The following is a 17,860-nucleotide window of genomic DNA, read 5'->3' as shown; positions in this document are numbered from 1 at the left end:
GTGAACTCAATGCCACAAGCATTACCCACACAACAAGGCCAATAAGTTCAGTTTGGGGAGTCAGTACTGAGAACTGACACTGTTGTTAAACAAGATTAGATGCCTGCCTCCTTTCTAAGGAAGACTTTGTGAATTTGTGGGGAGGGGCCTTATAGCCACCATTTAACAGATAAAACAGAAGACATAGGCAATCATGGGTTAGAAAGGGAAATGGGACACGGCATTGGCTGGAAGCAAGCCTGCGTCTCCCACACCAGCACCTAAACTCGGTGTGTCTGGAGAATGAAAACTTAACATGACAAATCATTTCTGACTGGCACTATACAGGCTGTACATATGTTTAGTATGTGTTTTTGGTTTGAGGAGAGGGGCCGTTACTGTCACCCTGCAGTATGAAAGCAACACACAGCACAAAGCAGAGCACCCACAGGTTACTTTAACACAGACACAGCCCAGACCTGCTCTATGACCCACTCCTGGATTATTCTGATTCAGATTGAATTTGAAGCCTGAGGGAAAGTATTTTTATTTAAATGGGAGCTTGACCATTGCAACTGTTAAATATCTCTTTATGTGCAGAATTTTGTGAAAGAATCTCTATAAACTCTTTAAAAGAATGATGAATTAAATGTTATCATTATTTACACTGCAAAAAAAAATATATATATATTAGCCACTGCTAAATCCACTGGCAGATATCATAGACATATAGGGATGCATGCAATATACATTTGTACCATATCAGTTATCAGCCGATATTATTATAATAATTTTTTTAACTATCATACCGACCGACAAGCTCAACTCACTTATTTTTAAATTTAGAATACATTTATTTTTATAATATATTCTAACACAAACTGAAAGTTCATCTTTAAAAAACACGTTTTAATACAATAAATGACATTCTCAAAATTAATATTTATTTTCATACTGTACATTATGATGCCAAGTTGCACTTGTAGAATTTAAAATATATTATTTTAGTGTTTTATTTTTTATTTTATTTAGACAAAATAATGTAGACTTTTAATATCAGCCATTTATCGGTTATTGGCCATAACATAAAAACAATCATTGGTACTGGCAAGAATTTTAATATTGATGCATCTCCATTTACAAGCAGTCCATTAAACCTCTGAAGTCATATAATTGAATAAGGCACAAACTGACATTTTATTGACAGCAAAGCTACATTTAGCATCACTTAAATAATCATTTAAATTTCAGTCTGTTCACACAAAACTGTCATATGACTTTAGAAGAGTTGAAATATAGTGCAAGGTTTTATGGACAAGAACTTGTGCACTTTGATAATCTTGTTTAGTGTTCAATGTAAAATAACACTATACAGGTTTGGAACAACATAAATATAAAAAAAAAAATCATTTTCATGTTTTGTGTGAACTATTCACTTAAGATGTCTTAATACAAACACATCGCTGGGATTTCTCAAGGCTCAGTAAAATGGATGGAACATCTGTTCAGTGGCTGTGAAGCTTTTGATGTTTGACAGTATATCTTTGCTGTAATGTCTACTGAGTGACAATGTTTGTGTGACTGGGCTGTAGTTGTTCTGCTTTGATACTCTAAAAGCCACAAATCCATAAATACATGATGCGGGTTGTCAGTATTCCAGAATTGTTGTTTAAAAAAGAACATCTTGTGGATATGACTCTCGGTACCAAACTCTAGTGCGGAAAAGTTTAAAATGATGATACCACTGGCAATTTTGGTAAACAGTGATTCTGCGCTTTCTTACCATTGTTTACTTTTTCAAACAAAGAATAAAGGCTACACTGAATAAAAAGCATATTATAACATTTGATGTCCTTAATCTATCCTGTCTTACCACAACCACAATATAAAACAACACAACAGATCCGCGGCCACAATGAAAAAACACTTGCTACATTGGCTAACTGACGAGAAGTGGTTTGCCTCAGCCGTCTGTTTCATCTCCAACTCATGCTGACAGTTCAGTCATTATTCAATGTGCGCAAACATGCTCTTTTAAAACCTTTTCTGTCAAAGTCATACAAATGACGCCTTCTATTTGCCTTTAGATTAGTTCACCCAAAAATGTATATTCTGTCATCTGACTATGTCTCTTCTATGGACCACAAAATGATGAAAAGGACGCAAAGAGCAACACAAATATTATAAAAGTATAGTCCATAAAACTTGTGCGCTATATTTCAGGTCTTCTGAAGCCATACATATGTTTTATAAAAATGTACGTTGATATTCACTGATAATCTTCATTCCTCATTTAAATAATTCCTGCCCAAGGATTAAACAAAAAGGGGCGTGGCCTGGTCGGGTTGCGTTAGTAGGGAGTTGAAAATCTCGGTAATGGAAAGGGGCGTGACATTTTCGAAACACGCTGAAAGCAGTTGACCAATCACAACACACCGGTTCAGCCGACCAATCAGAGCACATTGCGCTTTTTGGAACTAAACAGTGCATTTCAGGTAGACTAGGAAGAGAGGTGCTGCAATAATGTAAAATATGTGAAACAAAGTGTTTTTTTGGACATTCAAGCATGAATCATCGCAGTAGACATGTTTTCAAGGCAACGTACAGGATGTATGTAATGCATGTTTTATGTATTTTTGAATAGTATATTAATAGATCAGTACAACAAAAAGTGTAATTTCATTGATTATTTTATTTTGTCATAAAATAACCGTACCAAAATAGTTTTTCTGTTTATATTTAAACTGTAGCAAAGATATAAGAGTATTTGAGGTGACTGACGCACTTCACTAAGTATAATCTCAAACCCTCAGTAGGGCCAATTACATCAAGCCTAAAAATGGCAACTTGCCCTTCAACACAACAAATTCTGATAAATGTGTAACACATCGCCTAACGCCACTGCTTTTGTGTCAATTAGTACGGGTCATGTCTTGATAGCAAGACTAGAACTGTAAAAAAACAATGTTGCTAAAACTGCTTTTTCCCATTACTCAGATCCTCACTCTGTTTTTGTATTTGAATGTATTTGTATTTGAATACATTTATGGAAAGTGTTGGGTTCATTCTTAGTGTCATTATAAGGCCTATTCATGGCAAGTAGGAATTTTCAAGATGGGCTTTTAAACGGAAGACTGAAATATGGCTATAGCTTAGGTAACTTATTTCACATAGGTTTGAATATGAGCTATTCAATAAGGTATTCAAGAGTTTTCAAACAATTATCAGACCAAACTTTTAATCATTTTATATTTGGTGTTGTTTTGTTGCATTATAAATGGTGTAGACAGGTCTGTAGTGTTTGAGTGCCAGGCTTTTGAGGTAAATGAAGGCGATGCCTGCCAACTAAAGCACAGGAAAATGTTCCCATTGTATCTTTCTGCCAAGTCCCTTGGGCTGAGTATTTGTTTGGCTTGACAATGAAGCAACAGGAAATCAACAGATGAGGAAATCAAATCAAATTGCCTAAACAAACCTATTGTGCTGCCTAAGCCAGGTGTGCTTAAACCGAGATCAACCTACCAACTTTGGACGTTCAACACACACAAGGCACCCAAAACAATTATAAAAGTTAATTGATTCCTTCGAAAATATCCAATCACGTTTGGAGAGGTCATGTGTCCAGCTACCAACTGCACTGTGTCCAACATATTTTGGCCAAAAGACAGTATTTCCATAGTCTCTCCAGCTGCTGGAGTCTCTAACGTACAGTAATTTCAACTTTATTAATGTAAAGGAAGATTCGACTTCCCGTAAGAGGCTCGAAACATCAGAGGGGGGAATAAATTGCTGCAGGAAAAATAAGTTGAAGTTAATTCAGCAGGGCTGAGGATCTTTTAACAACTTCTTGAGTAATCCAAGTTTTTTGGGGATAATTGTGGAAAATTCTATTTCAAATGTCAGGATAATTAGGTTAATACTGCAGCAGTGGGTGATTTTACCTTGGTGAACAGCCAACGACAAGATGCCTACACCTGTGAAAGCCCAGATAGGAATTGATGTAATTGCTGTTCATTTGTCATTCAATGGAACAGCAGAGGAATTTAAAAACAGCAAACACATCTGCTGTGTCATCAAAAACATTCAAAGTCTTTACTGCTATAAAGAGAGCCAATTGAAAATATGCTAATACAAGAAACGAAAATGTTGGTATAATTTACACACCCTCATGTCATTCCAGACATTTAATACTTTTATTCAGCAAGGAAGCATTACATAAAAGTGAGAGTGTTTATTCTGTTATAAATCATCTCTTTTTCAAGTGAATACTGTTCTTTTGAACTTTTCTAAACAGCAATTCATCCTGAATATTGATAATGAAGAAATGCTTCTTGAGCAGCAAATCAGCATGAATGATTTCTGAAGGATCATGTGACTCTGAAGACTGGAGTAACGATGCTGAAAATTCACCTTTCCCATCAAAGGAATAAATTACATTTAAAAAAATATTAGAATAGAAACAGTTATTTTAAATTGTTAAAATATATTTTACAATGTTACGGTTTTAATAAAAACAGACAAAAAATATATATTTATATATAATTTGTATGATATCGTCTTTAAAAAAGATTTAAAACAAATTTAGTATAGATTATGTGTATTATGCATTTTTTATTTATTTATTTTTCAGATGAATTAAAAAAAAGAATTAAATGGTAGAGAATGAAGCCCTATGGCAAAATTCAGACGATGTTTCCATTATAATGATCTAATTAGACTTTCATAAAGTGAAGACTGGGAAACAGGCACTTTTGGCCAATTCTAGAGCCTGTAATACCCTGCTTCCTTCTTGGGATTGGAAATTAAGCTTGAACGTCTAGCTCTATTTTCCTTGTCATTGTCTTTTATAGGTCAGGGTTGGCCAAATAAGAATTACAATTAGTGTTAAGAAGACTAAGAGTTCTAATGAGAGGATACCGGGTTTAAACTCAAAGAAACTAAGGGAGAGAAAGAGAGAAAAACAGCGTGAGAGCTTGAGTGAAAGAACGACGAGAGAGAAAAAGTGAGATAGGATGGAGACCAGTGAGACAAACAGAATCAGGTTACCGCTGAACGCTCAGATAAAAATACCTCCACGGATGAACATGTAGACAGTTTTAATCTTTTCCTCTTTAAGCAGTGAGGGACGCAGAGGGGGTTACAATGGAAACCAGATGGTCTGGTGGAGATGCTGTGAATGTGTCTGGACAAATGTGTTTTTATGTGTGTGTGTGGATAGGCCATACACCATGTCATGTGTCTGTCATCATTTAACTGTTTGTAAATCTCTGCTTCCCAGTCTGCGCTCTCTGAAAGGACATAATCCATCCATTGTTACACATGTTCAGACTAGAAGTCTGTGACCATCAACCCAACAGTCAAATCTTTAAAGACATTCACTTTCAAGTAACTTACAGAAGGTCAATGTAAGAGTAATAAACACACACACACACACACAGAGAGATTGCACCAGCTTGTAGCATTGTTTATTTGCATTCACTGTTTGCATTGCTTTGGCAACCGATTCAATAAATTAATGCAAATCAGATTGGCCACACACACACACTGCAATTTTTTGTGAGTAACATTCACATTTAAATGCTTGAGTGAATCCTCAAAAAGCAGTGGTTTTCAATACTGTTTTCAACTGAAAACTTTCAATGCGTTCTAGCCGTTCGTTTACACAACAAAGGTGTTTGGTGGCTAGAGAACGCAAACTTTGAAATATGTTTTTATTTTTTTTTTACGTTTTTTAAAAGTTTTGAAAACGATACCGTTATCATCTCCGTTTAAACTTAAAAAAATAATAATCTGTGAAAACAGTGACGGCATGCTCATGCATATTACGTGTTTAGGTATGCCCGTTTGAATGCGTATGTGCGCGGGCGCATAGTCTTTCTTTACAAAGCGGCATCGCCAGATTACAAGTTTCCACAGATCCGGGAAAGGGAACGGGAATCATCCAGACAACATTTCCATCTGTACAGAGGGAAAGGGGTAGGACCAAGGTCGATAACTATAACGATAAAGTAGACATAGTTCTAGAAATGGTTCTAATAGTCCACACCAAAACTACTGTATATTTATAACAGAGGAACACTATCATTGGAAACACTTTCAGAGTGATTTTTTTTCCAGCTGAAAAATGATAAAAACATTGACAGCCAATCAGAATCCATCCTGCTTTAAAGAGATCGTGCATTTAAAGCGGCAGACGACAAAAATGCAGTGTGTGCTTAGAATACACAGAATGATAGTCCACTATAGTGTGGACACTAAAATAGTTATCGCTAAAGTTATCATTCTTAGTGTGAAAGGGCCTTTCCTGTGGTAAACACTTGCAAAAAAAACTTCTCAGTAAAAAAACACCTGCAAAGCCTAAAAGAGAGCGAGCCTCAGCCAGATGAGGAAAAGTAACGCAAAAGTATTACTTAGCCTATACTTACTACAAGAAGTAATTACAAACACATTACTTTACATAAAAAAGTAACTAAAATAAAAAAGAAACGTACACAAAAGTAATGTACTTAGTTACATTTTTAGGGAGTAAAGCGATATTGTAATACATTACTTTTAAAAGTAACTGATGAAAAACAAAATTATAATTTTGATGAGGTTGAGTATGGAATATTCCGATGACTGACTGACAAAATGGTAACCATAGCAACAGATTTTACTTCTCCTCACCCTAAAACTAACATGGATTATTAAAAGCAAATAATGTTGAGTTTTGTGGAAAAGGCACATACTAAAGCCTTTTACAATTACAGAAAGTCTACATGTGTTTGCTGAAAAGAATGACACTGACTGATAACTGAATTCACCCTGTACATTCTGTTTTTTCTCGCACACATAAACGTATCCATCTCAGTGAAAAATATATTTTATCAACCCTAATCGCACATGCACTGCACCCAGATGTCTGTTCGATGTGTTTACATCTGGAAGACGTCATTTTTAGAGAATTTTCTCATTTGCAATACATCTCTAAAAAGTTCCCCGTCAGATGCTAGAATGATATTCAGCAGATGTTCTCATGGTTCAAAATCCGCTCTTTTGAAGATGTTTATCAGATAGCAGTTAGCAATAAACAATAAGTCCTGAATAATGCGCTCTTTATAGACATATGTGTACTTACTCTGAAATTACTTCAATTACTGAAACAGTTCATTCATGTTCCTGGTGAGAGTTCAGAGTTGGGTCAGAGTTGACTTCATCCACTGTAGGACTTGAGCTCTCTGGATATGAATACTTTTTGTGACATGAGAGAAAATAGTAGCCTGAGGCTGTCAGAACACCGTAATCCAGCTGAGGCAGAAAAGGCATCACCTTTATGAGGCTTCTGTATTCCCTCTTTACTTTAAGTGTCTATTCCTTGTGCGTGTTTGACTACGCCAAGAATGTGATACGACTACGATAGGGAAATTTTGTGAAAGATTGGACATGAATGTCTTTCATTATCTCTTCAGTGTTCACGCTGAACATCTGGCTGGTGGAAACATCACCACAGAATTTATATCGCTGATAATGTCTGCAGCAGACATCTGTCCATGGTGACTACTGTTTCCTGCTGATATGAAACTGCGGACAGTTATCTGCAATTTCATAGCTTTATATTTGCACGTCGTTTTGAGGAGGACATTGGGAAAGATATGGAATAATGTTTTTTTTTCCAACACAAGAAAAAACTTTCGAGGTCGAGGAACTCGACTTGCTTGAGTGCTAAGACTAATAAGGCCTGAGTTGTGGAAAATGTACACTTGAAGACAGATTCTGCAGGTTCTTTCACTGTTAGACTCAACACAACCACGCTTTTATGACAATCCTGGAATGAAAAATTGAAAATTAAAATAGCAAAGGAAAAGTACACAGACCAGGGCAGCGTAATTTAAAAGCAGTTACCGCAATGACTGGCCCAAGAGCGGCGAACTCAGTTTAGGACCTTAGATTGTCCCGCTTTTTCCTGCCCTAACATTGTTTACTTCTTGGAAAGGCACAAGGAATTATTGAAAATTTACAACTTGGAGAGTCTCCTCACACACAGTGTCTTTCAAAGCTTTTTCAAAACATCCAAAATGGGCCAAAAGCGACAAATTCATCAAGTGAAATGTAAAGTATCATAAATCATAGCTCAAAGCTAACTGCAAAACAAACAGGGTTTCCATAACAGCTCGCTGAACAGACAAAAAGAGCTTGTCAACTGTAGGTTAAGTTGCTACTCTGTGGCAAGACTTCTGATGTCAATGGGTCATTTCTTGAAAATCAGCCTGTCCTACCTGACCTCAGTGAGTATATGCAGTCAAAACAGCAGAGAGCCCAGAGTGATGTCATATGGGTACATGCACAAATAATGGGCAGTTTAAGTGATCTCATCGGGTGCACTAACTGTAACTGTAAGCAAGACGTAACCGCTGATAAAAATGTATTTCAATGTTTCATTATGAACAGAGGGAAGAATTCATTAAAAATGATAAGAACATGCCAGACATAAACATGGACAATTGTAGACAGATAAACATCGGGGTGTGAAGTCCACAGCTGCGAATGCTCTGCGTACCCATCCCAGGCCATTTGAGAGAATTAATTTGTGGACTCGCTAATTAAGATTAACACTATAAATGACAATAAATTCCCTTGTCATTTGAGGTGTAACATAAAACTTACATAATAAATGTTGGCAATACATATGTAACTGTCCATTATTTATTTATTTATTTGCCAAATCTGTTTATTCATTTTCTTCAAATCTGTGCCAGTTACGGAGGGTTTCAGGTAAGTGGATCCACAATGGCTTTGGCGCTTATGCTCTGTTGTAATGCATTGTCATTGTTGTTTCGCATTCTCATTGGTTTGCTGGCATATGGGGGATTTCATGCACAAGGAAAGCTGTCGGTGAATTGCCCAAGCGAAAAATGTTTGTCACCAAAAATCACCGAAAATCAGATCACTGAAAATCACAGAAAGTATTTGATAAAAACTAACTAGACTGAGGGCTCATTTACAGCAACATTTACAAATAAAAATGGGAAACTTTTATGTGTTTTGGCCGTTCATTTACCAGGGGCTTGAAAACTTTTAAAAATGGGTTGCAAACTGTACATTTGCTAACTGTACATTTTATTAATTGTGAAACTGAATACTATTTAAATCCACTTCTCTAGATATTGACGGTGGTTATCCCCTATCGGATAAACCAACCCGATCTCACGGCAATTCGTACGAATTTTACGAGGTGGCTAATTCGTACCAATTCATACGACCTCACTCGTACGAATTTGTAGGTTTTTTGCTAAATCGTACATATTTTACGAGTTGCCAAAATCGTATGAATTCAAACGAATGACCTACCCCTGACCCCGCCCCTAAACCTACCCATCACGTGGGTTTAGACAAATCGTACAAATTCGTACGAGTGAGGTCGTACAAATTCGTACGAATTAGCCACCTTTTAATCACTCGTAAAAATTCGTACAAACTGGTCATGAGATAGCGTTGGATAAACAGCACAATGAGCACATGTACTGCATCATGCATATATATGCATTCTATAGCTAATGAAGAACTAATTAACCCTACCATATTTATACCTTATTTAAAACCCAGACCTAATTTAGGGATTTACTCTGGAAGCTCAAAAAACTAAAGTAAACAACTCCAACCTTCATTAACTTATATGTCTATAATTTGGGCACAACCGCAATGCGCCATTAAATATTACTCTTGGGTGGGGATTGGGGCGAGTTCGCTAGTGAAATTTTGCCACTCAAGTCACCTCACAATCAGGGCTGTTTAGGGCTCTGCTAGTTACAAATGCCCCCAGAACCCTGTGCGAGACCATTACTTCAGATTTATTTCACATGTTTGAAAATTCATTATGCCTTTATTTGTATGAGGGCTAATGGTAATAAACGGAGACCAGTTTTATTGGGACCACACATTGGCATCGTTAAGTTTAATCAGGAGTCTGGCCTTGTTTTCACATTATACAGCCAGACACGTTGATTATAGCAAATCAGCGTCAAGATCTACACCGACCCTGCGAACCTTAATAAACCATTAGCTCATCTGGCTAAAAAAAAAAACAAGAGCACCAGATCTCAAGCTTTCCATCAGCCCAACAAGTATCTCCTCCACAGCCAAATGTTTGTGATAGTAAATGACTATGATTAAGGCATCTGGATTATGCCCTGTCGGAAAGCCACGGTTTACTCGCAGGCAGCGCGGGGGTTTCTGGGCTCTGAAAATTAGCCATCTGATGGTGATTGGTGCTTTTCACGACTGCTGCAGCAACCATGAGCTATGTTGTGTACATTACCCACACCGCTAAATCTCACTGCCACTGACCGCTGAGGTTCTCCGCAAACGCGCCAAATGACAGGCATTACGTATAAGGACCTAAAAGACTCATCATTCATGTTTATGAATAAACAGATTATTTATATGCAGCTTCCTCTGATGTTTAACTCTTGGACCTTAAAGCCACCGCATTCAGGAAGTCCTGTTTAAATTTGGATGATCATATGGTTGCAATTTGAAGAAAAGGTAGACAACCCGTTTTCATCGGTTGCAAAGAGAGAAAAAGAAACTGCTCACTAAACACTAAGCAACTTTTCGGTGCAGTATTTCAGCAATAACCACCAAACGTCTAGTTTAGATGCTAAATGTGCTAAATAACATTGTGTTGCATTTAAAATAAGTAATTGTCACTTGTTACAGTACAAACAAACACAAACACTCCTCTTATCTATGTAAATTAGGCTCATGGGTTTACTTGTATCGTCGCTGTCAAGTAGAAACCTTGCATCTCCATATTTCGTCTTTTTTCCCCATAAATTATTACTATTGGTCACACTTTACATCTGTCTGTGGGTTCTGCAAATATTTAAACAATGAAAAGTATTAAAAAGAGCTTGTGACTAAACCTCGTAACTAGCCTGGTTCTACCAGATTCTCGTACATTTCATTTGTACAGAGAGTCTGGCCTCTCTCCATTGACAAGCGTTAACTTCCTTGAAGACGGGAACTCTGTTGAAGTTTAAAACTATTTGATCTGCCCAGAGTCACACTGGATCTGCCATAACCAATCGCTAACGTTTGGTCGTGACGTATGACGACTCAAACTAGCGCACAACCTCAATGTCATCGTTCTCAGCCACTCCCTCTGTGCGCTGATTGGACCGGTGAAAAATTGACCGGAGAAAACCCAAGAATACACCACAATCCCAGACGTAGTACTGAAGGAAAATGAAAATTGAGCGGAAGTACGTAGGAGGGCGGAGCCAGGCTACCTCGTAACTCCACTGATCCTCAAACTGTCAGTCAAACTTCATTACTCCATCCACCTCTATTGTGAATAACCTTCCTCACACAGTTTGGACCATCTCTGCTTGTTTGCAATGCAAGGGTAAATAAAGTACTGGTTCTTAATAATGAATACAGATTTCTCTTTCCTCAAAAAACACTACAGTATATATAAAATACACACACACTTTTTCAAAATTCTATAATATTGATATTTAATCAATTTATTAAATCATATAAATGTAAAGTGTTTATCTCACATACACTTTCTGAAACACTAAAATTTCCAGATAGATAATATTTTAACATTTTGCTTGATGACAATGTAAAAGCCAAAAACTTAACTTTGGAAACAATTAATTTTGTTGTCTTAATAATATCAAATTTTTCTCACACAGTATTATATATATATATATATATATATACACACACACACACACAGTATATAAATGAAAAAATATGCCTTTAAATTTTAAGAATGGGGTCCCTGGTAAGGGATACTCATTTTATTTGGGAGTCCTTGGCACCAAAAAGTTTGAACCCGTGTTCAAGAAGCCATTAGACTCATGCTTACACAGTTGACACATGTAACTTCCCATAATAATAGTGATGGACAGTCAAAACATGAAGGTCATAGAAACCATACTGGGCACAGCAGTAGCCAACCACTCATGTCATTTAATGAAGTGGTCAGCATGGACATGGAAAATATAAATCAGGCTTAAATGCACAAGTGCAACAGCTTTCACTAATGATCTCAGACAAGTGCAGGAAAATAGTTCTCATGGCGTTGTGTCATCAGGTCTGTTGACAGCTCACTCGGGTGAGTTGATTTATAGCGCAGCAGTGTGTTCAGTCCTGCTATGAATAGCAGCAGCACAGTGGTTTTGAATTCATTCCTTTCATCGAACTAGAGATAAAGGGCCCTGAATGTACGATCAAAAGCACAGCCAGATGTCATTGAAGATGCTGCAGATGGCTAATGTTTATGGTAAATGCATCTCTCTATACATTTAATTACTTTAACAAATAAATGTTGGCCGGCGTCGCTTCTGTAGGCATCTCGGAAAATAACTGTTTTAGATTAGATAGTTGAAAGGCCCTGTTTCCAAAATATTGGTGGAAAATTGGGATCAGGATAATTGGATCAACATACAAATGATTTGACACGAATTATGATAGATCACAGACTTTGGTCATTATTATTGCCTCTGCTCAAATAATGCATGAAAGACCACAAACTGCAGTCGATTTTAACTCCAAGAGTGTAACTGCATAGATATCTAAAAAATAATAATAAATAATATGAAAAAAAGTGCATAAGAATAACGTAAACTAAAAATAAAATGAAAATGACAACATAAATAAAAATAATCAAAAAAATGTTATTAAATACTATTAAAACAAGAAAAACACTAACACTGACATAAAAAAAAAATGAATGATAGGCTAAAACTTGAGCAGTGCTGCTCAAAGTCATCCCTAAAAGATGCCTAAATCATGGATGGTTTTTCCCTCTCTTTCATCAACACATAAACCGAGAGACGCTTTTTAAGCCTAAAGACAAGCAGCTGTCATCTTGGGTCATCCGCTTAGAGAGCGAGAGAGAGTCTCGCCCGACTCTTACCTCCCACACACAGGTCCCACCTTTGACCCAGATAGGCCTTCAATCACACAAGCACACAGCTGGTCAGAAAAGCGATCCCATCATCGCTACGAGGAATGCAGCGTGGTCTAGGACAGGTCCCGGGACAGAGGATAGAATGGCAGGAAAACATTCAACAAGCTGTAGAGAGGCAAGGCAACATCTGCAGAGCATAGTGGTTCTCTTATCAAGCTGCTCTTTCCATACGGGTTTAAATGGTAGATACGGAACATTGGTTCCACAAAGACAAACAAAGTATGTTATCAAGACATAAATCAATGGCGTGTTTTTGAAGCCACCGTTCAGAGCTGTTGATAGGTGAAGCTTCTCGGAAGGGTTTGCTACAAGAGGCACTTGTGCTAAGCTGCTGCCCTCTTTCACGGATCGCAAATTGCGAGAAAGGCTTCCAACGAAAGGGAAAAACTACTCAAGGGCAGGTGTCTGAGCAGGTCTGGTTCGTAAAATCTCTCTCAACAGATTCTCAGACCTAGCCAGGAGTTTCAGGAACTTTATTTTTGGACCCAAATACCCCTAGCAGAACAGCTTGGGAGTTTCCAAATGGTTCTGCAACGCGTCAGGCATGCAGCATCAGTAAATGGCATCTACGCTTGAGTTTACTGCAAGAGATAACTGCACTTCTTTCTTGGGGCAGTTCTTGTCCCTGGTACTCTTAAATAACACTTTTTTGCGAAACGTACAAATTAAAATCTGACAGTTCTGAGCTTAATGGCTTTCGCAGGCTGACGGTTAAATTTTCCTCTGCAGTCTGGAGAGGGGAAAACTGTACGAGCCACGTGTGCTTGGCTGCAGTGCAACACGCCACTAACTTTATACTGCTCGCTACAGACACACACTTGTCTTAAACACTGACTACCAGTTCCTGTAGACAACGGCAGTGAATCACTGAGACATTTGACTGTCGGCATGAAGTCTGGTCCACACAGAGTCGTGCAGAGAACCCGGAAGACTGATTCGCCGCTGGTTCCTTCAAGATTTTCCTATGGGGTTTTATAATGTTGTTGTTTTTTCAGTTTATGAAATAAAGCTTGTGGTAAACATAACTTATCGATACTTTGACGGTTTGTTCTACATTGTAACTGTCTTATGTAGTTTCTTCTTTTTTATTTTTTACATACGCCTCAAATTTCACATTTTCGGTATGGGTGAGTGTAATAAAACTCCATAGGAAAATCTCGATGGAACCAGAGGGTGGGGTTTTGACAGCATCCTTGCACCACACTGCAGATTATTCCAGCTAAGAACCGTCCATTCAAACAAGAAAAGAAAAAAATAGATCTGCTACACTGCTGGTGTTGCAGAGCAAGTATCGAGACTTACTACTGGCAATACATTCACAGACATTGTAAAACTGTTGCCAAATGAAAATAGAAAGGAAAGTTGAAGCCACTGGAGAAGTCACAGCAAGAGTTTTCTGTATGCACGTTTTCTGTATTCCGTTTTACAGACTTTTACTGTAAAACGATGGCATACAAATTGAAAACTTTTATTGGGATGTCACCATTTACAAAAAAATTTTTAAAAATACATGGATGGATAGAAAGAAACCCAGCAATTGTAGCAGCCCGGTCACTTCCAAGTGCACTGGTAATTTTTATGTCCAACATGCATCAGACGCCCCATATACGGTTTATGGTTGTGCTGTCTGAGACTACGAGTCACCAAGGTAACATAACCCCCTGAAGTACGTTACATGCATATTACAATTCCAGAGGAACTACACAGTTTTTATCCTTATGGGTTTTGAGGGTGCTGTCTGTGACACTTAATCCTTCGTGATACAGAGATAGCCGTAGCCGTCCTGCTTCCACACAATGACACAGATGTTAATCTGGGATAAGGATTATGGAGGTAATGAAGCCTGATTCTGTCAACAGGGTTTAGAGACATGAGATAAACAATGAGATTGTGAAAAAAATATACAGTAACTACGTAAGATAATTAATGTGTTAGATGTTAACTACATTATAAATTTTTGAGTGTTTTTGAAACTGATCACACAAACTATAAATTAAGGGGGCGTTTACATGACATAACAAATACAACTTTTTATGCCTTTTGGCCGTTCATTTAAACGACAACAAGGTTTTGGGGGCCTGAAAATTCCAGCTTTTGAATTTTCAGAAAATGCCAGTTTCTGAAAACAATAAATGTTTTCCATGTTCCGTAAACAACAAAAACGCAAATTTGTAAAATACAGTGACATCATGTGCATGCGTATAACATGTTCACATAATGGTTTTTTTACAAAGTGGCATCGCCAACTATTGGCCTGGCTGCATAATACAGCGTTTTAGTCGTTTTCACGGATCCATGTGAATGGGGATCATTTTGACAACGTTGTCGTCTATACACAAAAAACACAAAGGAAAAACCTTTCCTTTATTAGTACATCGTTGTCGCATACACGTGTGCGTGTGTGTGTGTGTGTGTGTGTGTGTGTGTGTGTGTGTGTGTGTGTGTGTGTGTGTGTGTGTGTGTGTGTGTGTGTGTGTGTGTGTGTGTGTGTGTGTGTGTGTGTGTGTGTGTGTGTGTGTGTGTGTGTGTGTGTGTGTGTGTGTGACTACCCTGGCATTCATATAAAGTTGCTGCATTAGCTCTTTTATATTGATTGAGAAATCAAGCATGGAACAAGTTTAAACTAAATCATAAATGTTGCGGCGTGAGGGCATATTAACAACAGGAAATCTTTACCACACAGTAAAAATCAAGCAAGGGCCTCAGTAAGTATAATTTACACACCGTCATTCAACAAGCAACAAATGAGAAAATAATTCCTAAACACAATGCAGCTAGAATCTGCTGACTGAGCAAGAAATTTAAACGGGTGAAGATGGAGTTTTAAATGTTTTTTTCGCCATTCATAGTTTATTTAAATGAAAACAGTATCTAGTTACTCACCTATGCAGGCATGGACTCTGACAGACAGCTGTGTTCTCAGGACAATACTGTGCTTCTTTCCTCTCCTGAGGAACAAACACAAAAACAAAGGATCATAAAGCAGAAACCTGAATAAATAAGCAAAGTTAACAGGAATATGTTGGAAATATGTCTTTGCTGCGATTCACTTATTTATCAATGTATAAAAACATCCTGTGAATTAGTTTAAAAAATATTACTGAATAATTTAATGAATTATAAAAAAATTTATTAAATTACAAATTAATTGCAGAGTTAGCCTTAGGTAAAGTAGTCAGGCTACAATACTTATGTTTTGATATTTAAATTACTGGTTTACATTTTTACCAAATACATTTTTCGGTTTTTGATTTCGGTCTCCAGCGTGGGAGGCGGGCATGCTAAAAAAGGACACTAAAGACGGCAGCATCTAACGTCAGTTGCTAGAGCGCCTCTTGAGATCAGGGGAGTGAGGTTTACACACACAGCTCTTATTGGCCTATGTCCATTACACTCACCCCCTTAAACCTCACTCCCATTCGGGTCAAGGCACCAAATGTAATCAGTCCTCCTCGACCAGCTCCGAGCGGGATTCGAACTGGGTCTCCGGCGTGGGATGCGGGCGCGCCACTAGCAATCTTGTTAGCGTGACCGCCTCCCACGGTGGAGACCCCAGTTCGGAACCGAAAAATAACTTTGTTAAAAATGTAACCAGGTTTGAAACACACTCAGAGCGGGTCGAGTAGGACCAGTCACAGGTGCGTACATATGATGGTATTTTTAACCAGTTGAGAACTCACAAAGAGCTTACAAAATGTGTAAAGGAGTCAAATCAGCACCAGGAATTCAACCATTGCACACACTGCTGCAAGAAGACACAGTTCTGACACTTGTACTGAACTGATATGATCAACATCACAACTTTGACGAGAACAACCAGGTGTGCTTGAGCATTCATCTTGAGGCATTACGTTCCGTTTTTGTTTCGTTTAGATGTCTTTGATCCATGTTGCATTCAAGCCGAACCGCACCAGAGTTTGTTTGGAAGCGGACTGAGACTCATCTTTTCAGCTTGTTTGGTGTGCACCAGGGTTCGGATGGCAGCCCTCGCACTTTTACAAATGCACACCAGAGTTCGTTTTAATTTAACAAAACCTGCCAAGTGTGAACACACCGTAAAGTTTGAGTTGAAGTGAGGGAGTGAGGCTAGAGGAGTTGTCACAGGAGTAGGTAAACAGCCTAATCTTAAGACTGATGATTAGATAAACAAGCTCTCATTTGGAAATCCATATACAGGATAGGAGAGCATTTTGATAGAGCACAATGCAACCAGCCGTATTTATATACACTTGTGAAGGTGAATGTTCCACAGCACCTCTGTTTACATCAGTAGACTGATGCTGTGTGTTGCATCTGCTCTTATATTTAGGTTAAGTGATTTAAGCTACTAAAGTCTTGAGGGAGCGGAGCCATGTGTGGCCTTGAGCTCCAAAAGACAGTAAAGACCCAGCCGACTTCCTGTGACCTACTGCCAGGAGACTCAAGGGAAGGAGAAACTGGACAGACTAAGGGGGCGAAGAGACCCCTGTTGTGAAGAAAAGGTCAGATGGCGTCCGGACTTCCCTGACCCCTAGAGCAGAGGTGGCTGCGGGAATGACATGTAGGTCACGTCATCCATATAAAGAGTGACAGACAAGTACGGGCACAGACCCAACCCCCTGTTTTCCATAGATTATCAGGCCAGATGAACAGAGGAACTGTCTGTCTCATGAATAACTGGAAGTAAACACATAACGGAATGAGATGCAGCTGCATTTGAGTTTGAGGATAGATGAAGATGGATGAACGCTTAACGTTTAGCTTTAGAACAAGTCGACCAACCGCAATACGTATTGACAGCGACTCTGTAGTAGCATCCATGTGGGTTGAAGTCTCCATTTACCAGACATGAGATAAACATGGAGTGGACAAGATGCAACACAAAAAAGAAATGCAGACAAAACAGAAACTCATGGAGATGGGAGAAAAGATATGATTTCT

The 17,860-nt window shown here is 38.2% G+C and overlaps 1 protein-coding gene across 4 annotated transcripts in view; it reads right to left on the bottom strand.

Moving 5' to 3' along the window:
- The window catches only part of fhod3b (formin homology 2 domain containing 3b), a 177,958-nt gene that overhangs the window by 133,103 nt on the left and 26,995 nt on the right, over positions 1-17,860 (bottom strand). For all 4 annotated transcript variants that reach the window (XM_079625108.1, XM_079625109.1, XM_079625110.1 and 1 more), the window contains exon 3: positions 15,824-15,888. In XM_079625108.1, coding sequence (XP_079481234.1) covers positions 15,824-15,888 — 65 coding nt within the window. The remainder of the gene's footprint in view (positions 1-15,823; positions 15,889-17,860) is intronic.

Source organism: Phoxinus phoxinus (genome assembly GCF_949152265.1).
Source record: "Phoxinus phoxinus genome assembly, chromosome: 10".
NCBI lineage: Eukaryota > Metazoa > Chordata > Actinopteri > Cypriniformes > Leuciscidae > Phoxinus > Phoxinus phoxinus.
The sequence above is the reverse complement of the archived record's forward strand: the minus strand, read 5'-3'. Positions and strand labels throughout refer to the sequence as shown.